General features: G+C 34.3%; 1 protein-coding gene across 3 annotated transcripts; it reads right to left on the bottom strand.

Moving 5' to 3' along the window:
- Positions 1-212: 212 nt before the first annotated feature.
- LOC129576750 (G-protein coupled receptor Mth2-like) lies at positions 213-8616 on the bottom strand. 3 transcript variants are annotated; one of them, XM_055462333.1, is made up of 8 exons: positions 8565-8616; positions 2653-3188; positions 2414-2570; positions 1948-2215; positions 1384-1556; positions 1008-1188; positions 694-879; positions 213-544 (listed from the first exon to the last, which is right to left on the bottom strand). In XM_055462333.1, exons 1-8 carry the CDS (start codon positions 8599-8601, stop codon positions 409-411), a joined length of 1674 nt encoding a protein of 557 aa, XP_055318308.1. In that variant the 5' UTR covers positions 8602-8616; the 3' UTR covers positions 213-408. The 3 variants fall into 3 exon arrangements, with proteins under 3 accessions (XP_055318308.1, XP_055318309.1, XP_055318310.1); XM_055462334.1 differs by lacking the exon at positions 8565-8616 and adding an exon at positions 6863-7119; XM_055462335.1 differs by lacking the exon at positions 8565-8616 and adding an exon at positions 3429-3550.

The raw sequence follows: 8616 nt of genomic DNA on the forward strand, positions 1-8616 counted from the left end.
ACGTGTGTGTGTGTGTGTGTGTCTGGTGACAATAAAACGAGAAGAATAAAAAAAACGAGTTGATTTCAGTCTATTGGTAATGCTAATCTCATAACTCAACGATTTATTTATTTGTTTCACTAGAACTCGAGCTGATCATTTGTCAAAACTCATGAATTGTTCTCCATTCTTGTTGTTTGTTCATTTTTTTTCTCTCTCTCTCTCTCTCTCTCTCTCTCTCTCTCTCTCTCTCTCTCTCTCTCTCTTACATCCAATGATATCGAAATCAATCAAATGCAACAGCACAAATTCATGATTTTTTTTTTATGTAAATCACTTTTAATGTATCAACTTTGAATTTTACTGGAATCAAATCGATTCGTTTAGGAAAAAAAACAACAACAGCAAAAAAAAAAGAATCTTTTCGTGTTAGTGAGATCCTTTTGTCTTTTCATTCGGAGACGTTATTTGATTCAATACAACATTTGGCGGTGCATAAGTAGCTGAGGTGCTATTCGTTGCGACACTTCCATTTGTAGTCGCTTTGCCAAAGCAACATTGCCATCTAAATTGCAAGGACCGGAGGAAAAAAATCATCAGCGATTAAATATGTTCATGGTTCACACAGGCTGATGCTTGTGCCGATTCCATCGCCATAATTGTTTGTCTTTTTTTGTTTTTATCTAACTACAAGTATTACTGATATAAACGAACCTTTTCTTAATCAAACGCAATACACGACGTTTCAAAACAAACAGTACAAATATTAAAACGCCTTGTATCGCGTTGCAAATGTCGGTTAATAAGAAAAAGTAGCTTTCTTTTGAGATCAAAAATGATAATCCCTCCATACTCCATGTTACACCCATTACGATAAAAAGTCGCAAGTATAATGTGAAACTGTGAAGAAAATGGAAAAACGAAATTTATTTTTTAATCGAATCTTATTTTTCTAAAAATGGTAAAAGTTCATTTATGCTTTAGATTTCAGGTCTTGAATGGAAAAGTATCAGTGCTCGTTGACTTACTTGTCTTTGTCATGATTGAATTTGCTTTGATGTCGTGAGCTCTCCTCTTGCGATGTGACTTTCTTAAGATCTTGTTGCACTTTGCGAATTTTCAATGCCGTCAATAGGAAGAAAATAATGTTAATGGTGCACACAATGCAGATTGGCATGTAAAAGAATATGAATTGTGACAACACCGTCTCTGAAATTCGAAGAAAAATTTCATTGAATAATTCGAAATGGTTTGGCATTAACAATCAATGCCCCAACGGAAATTGATTTTTAACACATTGAAATATGTGCATTGAAACATGGGAAAAGAGAAAAAAAAATCGCCTATCAAAATAGATATATTAGAATTGATAAGCCATTTGTGTTGTCAAAATGACGTTCATACTTTTCAAAAAGCACGTTCCAACTCCCATGCCTGGTCGTAGATTTTCTGAAAGTGATGGCGTTGAATCGAGTATAAAAACGACAATTGTTAACAATGATGCCAAACCCCATGCATAGATCATGTACAAAACGAAACGCTTGCTCTCGGAGAATGTAAGGAATCCACTGGTTGTCCTATGAGAATATGAACAATCATCGCGTTAAACACATTATAATTCATAACATTGCTACAACAATATTCATAAAAAAATTTTGCTAACATAAAATGGTTAACCAGATAAACATTTGAGGCTGTGAGAATGAAAATGGCAATACAGGAATAAACATTCTGAAACGCATCAAGAAAAAAATTCGCAAAAATGAATCATGAGTTCTGAATACGCAAAAGTGAAACATGAATTTACATGGGCAGCATAGGAGGTTCATGGTTCACTTTTGCGAATTTTTTTTTCTTGATGCGCTTCAGAATGTTTATTCCTGTATTGCCATTTTCATTCTCACAGCCTCATTTGTTTATTGAACAATTAATACTTAAATGGCCAGAAAAAATGTGCGAATGACTCACCGGAAATTCCACCATAGATCAAAACTAATAACGCTCAACCAGAAGAAAGCCGATAAAAGTGAGAAATACATGAGATATCCAACTGATTTGCAAATCATAGGCTCAACATAGTCCATGCCATTGAGCTGCACCAAGCCCATTGCTGTGTAACCGAACACGAGACCAATCAAGTAACATAGCAAACATTTGCCGTGCAAATTTCGTAATTCCGGCAAGCAAATATAAACCAAAATCGTGGCGAGTATAAATGGTACTGATAAAAGCATACCTAAGTAAAAAAAGAATAAGAAAGACACGAGTCTGAAAATGACAAATTGTTGACTTTTCCTATTATTTCTTCAAAATAAGATGGTTTTCGAATGGATTATGAAATTCCAATAGAAATAAATAAGAGAATTGAAGAGAAACAAATTGTCAAAGTGTTAAAATCAAATACCGTTAACAATTGAAGTTATTCATCACTTACCATACGAAAAGATCAATAAACGTGTATTAAGTTGGTCGGGCGTTTTAAAGCACATCACCAGATTTAGTTTGGCTTTGTGGGTCTCATGGTCCGGTGTGGCCATCAAACAATATTGACTGTGTGACACGGTTTTATTCTCATACATAATGAGTCCTGTCTGTAATGTAAAAACATCATGAGTTTTCATTTTTTTTTTTTTGTCAAAATCGAGATAAAGAAAAAACCATCGAAGTCATTACATTTGTCAAGTTGTATTCACCAGCTAGATAATAATTGCTGCATGGTTTATCATCGACATATTCAAAATGCTGATCCAATACAACTTTTTGCACTTTATTCTGTGTATGATCGAATACATCGGATTCGAATTGATGGGCCGACTCATTTTGGCTACACTTTCTTTTGCCAGTAACGGTTGCGTCGTAGAATGATCCAATTGGACAACACAAACGAATGCATGGTCTCTGATTACACAGACAACCACGTACATATGGTTCAACGGTGACACGTTCCATTCCGTTTTCCAGGATGTAATTTATTTTTGTATATTGATCGTTTGCAAATCGAATGTCATTGTATATGATACTTCCGTCATTTTGTTTAACACCATCGGTGATATTGACCGAATCGAGATAATGGCACGGTAATTCACGGCTCAACAGGAATCCATTGCTCCAGTTCACAGATATAAAGCCAATTGTGATAAACAGCCACACGCCCATCGTATGCAATGATAAATGAACACCACCGCTCATTTTCTCCAAAAAAAAAAATGCTGAAAACGAAACAAAGATTCGAACCGTGTTAAATGATATGTTAGTTTATGGAGAGTTTTATGCCTAGTTTCACTAAATGATTGATAGGTATAATAAATTGGTCTCGTTTTCATTTTTTGTGAAGTCATTGACATTACTCATCAAAATGAAAACTAATCCCCCGAACCGTTTTTGATTGTGATGAAGAGAACCGGAGCAACGGAGAAATACAAAAGAAAAACATGAATTTTAACACAAACCAAATGAATGTAGTCGAAATATAAATGCTCTTCTCCAAGTCGAAACTGTCTGTTTAACAATTTCAACTTAAATCATACAATTTGCATTCACTCAAGTCAAAAACCCCATCACGAGCTGAAACACTTAACATTTGCCATAATCGAATTGATTTTATTAATTGACGTTTAATTGTCGTTTTTTTTTAGATTAAATTTGAATGAAAATTGGCATGTGGTTTACGCACTTGGATATTACAGCATGTAAATAACGGAAATTGAAATGCTCCTGTTGCGAAGTTAAAAAACGAAAACCACAAATCATTTCGAACTGGAATAATGTGACACTTTGTCGAATGATGACGCTACAAAAACCTAGACAAAAACCCATTTTTGTATAAAACGATAACGAAAAAGAAGACGCACGCACTTCGATATGGACGGAAGACAGGTTTGAAACGCGCGCAAATTCAATCTATCGCCGGCGGGATCATCGACAATAAATGAATTGTTTTAAAGAAAAAAAAACTTTTGCTTGTGCGTTAAGTGCCCAATCGGGTTTCTTTGGGGGAAAAACGCTCTTATTAAATACCAAAAATGCAATGAACACGTAGCATTTAGACGTACATTTATGCACTTTGAATGTGAGTTACATACAGTTGGTGGAACTGTATCATCGGTCGGGCTTGAGAACTCTGAATGTAACTATCCGAATCACATGCGGCTGCACTTATTTTATACTATGCAATAAGGAGTGCTCAAGATCATTTCTTTTGCCATAAGCAATTAATTACAACGACGACACACTGCCATGTGGAATGGCAAGCAATGAATGATTTGAATTGATATAGCATGACCCTGGCTCATTTTGTTCTTTGCATGCGAATTGCACACCGTGAAATTGGGAAAAAAAAGCAGAACAATACATTCCACGAAATGTGCTAAGAGATTTTTTTTGTCAATTTGTTACCATCGAAACAAAGAACACCGCAAATGAGTAGATTGATGGTACGATTTTAATACGTAGAGTCTACAACTTACATTGGCGAGTTGCGTCTCACTTTGACAAATTCTTTATTTTTATGTAAAATTTCTCGTTCATTTGAAATTGGCCACATTCACGAAATTAAAACTAGAATTCGTCGATTTGAAGAAAAAAAAAATAGTTTCATTCAAAACAAAAAATAGTTTTGAAAATGTAAAAGTCGTTTGTGGGAATGATCATAAATTCGAATGAAAACAACATTAATAAGCAAATAAAGGGTCTATTGAATGGACTCTATTCATCGTATGACGTCTAGCACATTTCTATTTCGACGTAGTTTGTGTCGTGACTGAGCCGACAAATGATGCTGTATCGAATGAACGTGTACATCTGCCGTGATTTCATGATCATTGGACTTTTACAATCATTCGATCAATTAGCGATGTTAGTTTATGTGTGAAATAGCTAAGCCAATGTTTTGATTTGGAGTAGGCGCAGCGGCAAAGCGTTCAAATCATCAATGAAGCGTCATTGTTTGATTATATGGTTTCGCCTGTTGAGCATATTTCAGCGAAATAAACATTGTGGTGTCGACATTTACACAACATTTTTTCCCGTTCGCTTGAGGTTTTTTTCACAATTTGTAATTATTATTCTAGCGAAACAAATAATTGACACTCTCAATTGGAATCAGTCATAGTAATAATTTTAAAATGGATTTCGTAACAAATGAACAAGTGATATTTGTACGCTCGATCCGATTTCTCAGAACGAGTCCTTCTGCTGAATTATGGCGAGAAATGAGGAGAAACACGAAAATTTAAGAGGAATTAAAATAAAGCGCATTTTTTTCCGATTTCATTCTTGTGAAACACTTGGAATGCGTGTGACTATGTAATGTGCGGCGTTTTTTTTTCTCTCCGTGGATATCTATCTTTAGAATGTGTATAGTTGTTATTATATGTAAATTGCTGATGATGCCCGAAACGTGTACGACGATTAATTCTCTTAGTGATGCGTCTATTCTTGTTGAGACGACACGGAAAAAACAAAACAACATATTGAGTGTGTCAAAAGCAAGCGAAATCAAACAAATTTAATATCAATTTGTGTGTGTGTGTGTGTGTGTGTGTGTTTGGCATAGAGCATGTGTGGATGGTAAATTTCGGGAGTTATAAAAAACATGTATCATATTTATTCGCCACAAATAGCCGATGACATCCTAATGATTTAAATGAAACTATTCATTATAGCAGTGTGAACAATTGCTACGGCCGTTTTTATGCTACGACAATTGCTACGTTTGTCATAAAAATCGTAATTCCGTTGAAATAACAACACCAGGAGGAAAAGAAGAAGAAAACGAAGAAGGAAATGAAGAAGGAAAAGAAAAAGAAGAAGTAGTAGAAGGATAAAAACACAAATCGATGGAGTGACCAATGATTTCAATCTTTTGCTCGTGTCGTACGAAGGGCTAGGCACCTGATTCAATATCCTTTGTATTCGCCGCATTTCTTGTGTGATTGATTTTTATCTTTATTCATTTTTTATCCCCTTGATTCGATTAGTTGTGGTTTTGGTCAGTGTCCGCTTCTAATAGGGGGACATTTCGTATTGTTTTATTTATACAGAAATTCTGTAACAGAATATCGATGCAAGTGTAAATAAAGTAATAATTTTGCAATCCCCCGATCACTTTGAATGTCAATTGTTGCCAATTGCATTCAATTTTCTGTTATTATATTCCAATCGAATGTGAAAATCAACTGAAAACACCATTCGAATGGAATTAAAACATCATTTATATCGATTTGAACGATGTTCTAAGCAATTTTCTTATTGAATCGTCACATCGAAGTTCAGTTTCATCGAACGAAAGAAAGAGGGAAAAAAATAAAGAATGAGAAAAAAAGTTATCGTCGTCATATTTAGTTACGCTTTCCTCTAACGTATAATCACATACTATGCTCGATTCGAATAGAATCTGGTTGTTGTTCCGTGTCAAGTGACCTCACTATGTAAATGCAACGTATACAGTCGCATCGATGATAAGCGATTTAAACGTTGATCAACACCAAATTGTCATTTCTTTCTAATGAAATGATGATAACCAAGATCCAACCTATTAACTATATAACTTTTGGATATCACTCTCATGTGTGTGAACGAAATTTGTCGACGTTTTGATTGTTTTATGTATATTATTTTATATGAATATTTAAATTTTTCGCCACCTATTTGGTATACTCCCACTTTGTCGCTTCGTAACTTTTTTAGTGAGTTAATATCAAAGACAAAACAATATCAGAAAACATCAACGTTTCGAATGATAATACTAAATCGTGGCAACCGATGATGGAAATGTAGTAAACAATGGCATTTATGCTAATTATTTGAGACACTTTAAACTTTCGACATATTACCAAAGACAACCAAACAACAACAAACAATTAACAATCATTTAAATGCTTACACAAAAACCGAACGTTACGATCGAATATTTGTTTTCTTCTCCAAATGCGATTGGGTTTCTTTTTTTCTTCTCGTCTTCTATTCGAGGAGCTAAGAGTATTTTCGATAATAACCAAAAAATGCTGCTTCGTCAGAAAAAAAAACAACAGAATTTTATTTGTTATTTAACTTGTGTGCTGTGTAAAATTTTCGACGAATTGATCACTCAGTATACGTCTTCACGCGCTTATGCTGAATGCGGAATCGGTACATGCTGCCTCGTCAATGTCTGAAAACAAACTAATAGCCACTGGCTATCTATATCGATATTATCATACGAATATGGATATGCGTCGTAACACACATGGGCGATTGTTGTGAAACCTGGTTTAATGATATTAGGGCGGCATTTTCATGATTTAACACGAAACTCTTTTTAGTACTACATGAAATGTAGAGCTACTAATCTGCTTTTTTTCTTCTCTCAATACTTTCTGAGTGATGAAACAAATTATGGTAAATTTGAATTTTATGCTCATATTTTTTAATTACATTAATTTTTCGTATAGTATTTTTCTGAGTCTTGAACAGAATTAAAGTGATTTTAGATTCTATGCTCATATTATTCATTCAATTCAAACCAGAGGCAGGATATTTCAAAAAAGAAATAAAACCAAGATGTTGTAATTCATTTTTGAAATAGCTGAGAATCTTTTTTCTGTACTTTGTTGCAAAAATATATTACTTCAGAGTTACTTTGATGAAATACATTTCATGTAGTGCGCCAAAAAATAGTTTGTTGTGAAACAACAAAATAGAATAAGTAACTAAAAACTCAAGAACGCAGAGAGGAGCGAAGCGACGCTGTTTTTCTCTCTGTTGTTCTTCACACGCAGTAAATGTGTGTTGAGCAATGCGTATTTGTTTATAGTTTTCGGTTGTTTGTCTGTATTAGCCATCGAATCAGGTTTTGGGTGGATTTCCGGAATTTGCCTTAGTCATGTTATCACAGATGACCACCTTGACTACATGCACGCTTGAAAGTGTTTTTGTAAGTTGAGCTTTTCGTTTCGACACAACTTTTCGATGCAAGTGTTTCTATGATTGAATTTTAAAAATACAGATGTCGTACCTGCAGCGGAATTTTAAAGCCAGACAAACGAAGTATTTAAATTCAAATTTCACTAGAATCGAATGTTGGTAGTCATCAACAGGGGATTTGCATTCTATATCTATTTTTTGAATCATCATTCTGGAAAAATGAATTCCTTCTAGAAAAATCAAACAATTCATCCGAGTAATAAAGATAAGGAGTGTCTCTCTCAATGTTACTATATTTATTTGTGCTGCAAAAAAAAAACATTTTTTTCTGCTTCATTCGTAATAAGTCATTATGAACAGTGAAATGTGTGTCTGTCCCATGTTGTTAATTATCATTTCACCAAAAAAAGAGAAAGAAAACAAATGTTCTCACTGATGATGTCATGTAGCGATAACGAATTACAATAAGAAACGAAGAGAACAACAACAACAACAACAACAAATACATCCATTTGTAATCCATAAAATGACGTTGTACTAATTAAAAATCTATGTTGCTTGACACCGACCGCAGCATATAAATTAACCAACCAGCAACACAAAGGAGCACACATCCCAATGGGATCAATGAAACGACAACAAATTGTTGAGCGGCTCGATATCAAAAAAAAAATGATACCAACCATTAATACATTCTTTATGTTTATGTGATTTTTCCATGTTGATTCGAGGGCG

Source organism: Sitodiplosis mosellana, unplaced genomic scaffold (assembly GCF_009176505.1).
Source record: "Sitodiplosis mosellana isolate CC-2019 unplaced genomic scaffold, AAFC_SMos_1.0 Smas_scaffold_6191, whole genome shotgun sequence".
Classification (NCBI taxonomy): domain Eukaryota; kingdom Metazoa; phylum Arthropoda; class Insecta; order Diptera; family Cecidomyiidae; genus Sitodiplosis; species Sitodiplosis mosellana.

Excerpts from the sequence above, each read along its gene's own strand:
- LOC129576750 (XM_055462333.1), bottom strand. The coding sequence starts at position 8,601 with ATGGAAAAATCACATAAACATAAAGAATGTATTAATG. Across the intron at positions 3,189-8,564 it reads ACATAAAGAATGTATTAATG|CATTTTTTTTTTTGGAGAAA; the intron begins GTTGGTATCATT and ends TTTCGTTTTCAG. Across the intron at positions 545-693 it reads TTGCGTTTGATTAAGAAAAG|ATGGCAATGTTGCTTTGGCA; the intron begins GTTCGTTTATAT and ends CTTGCAATTTAG.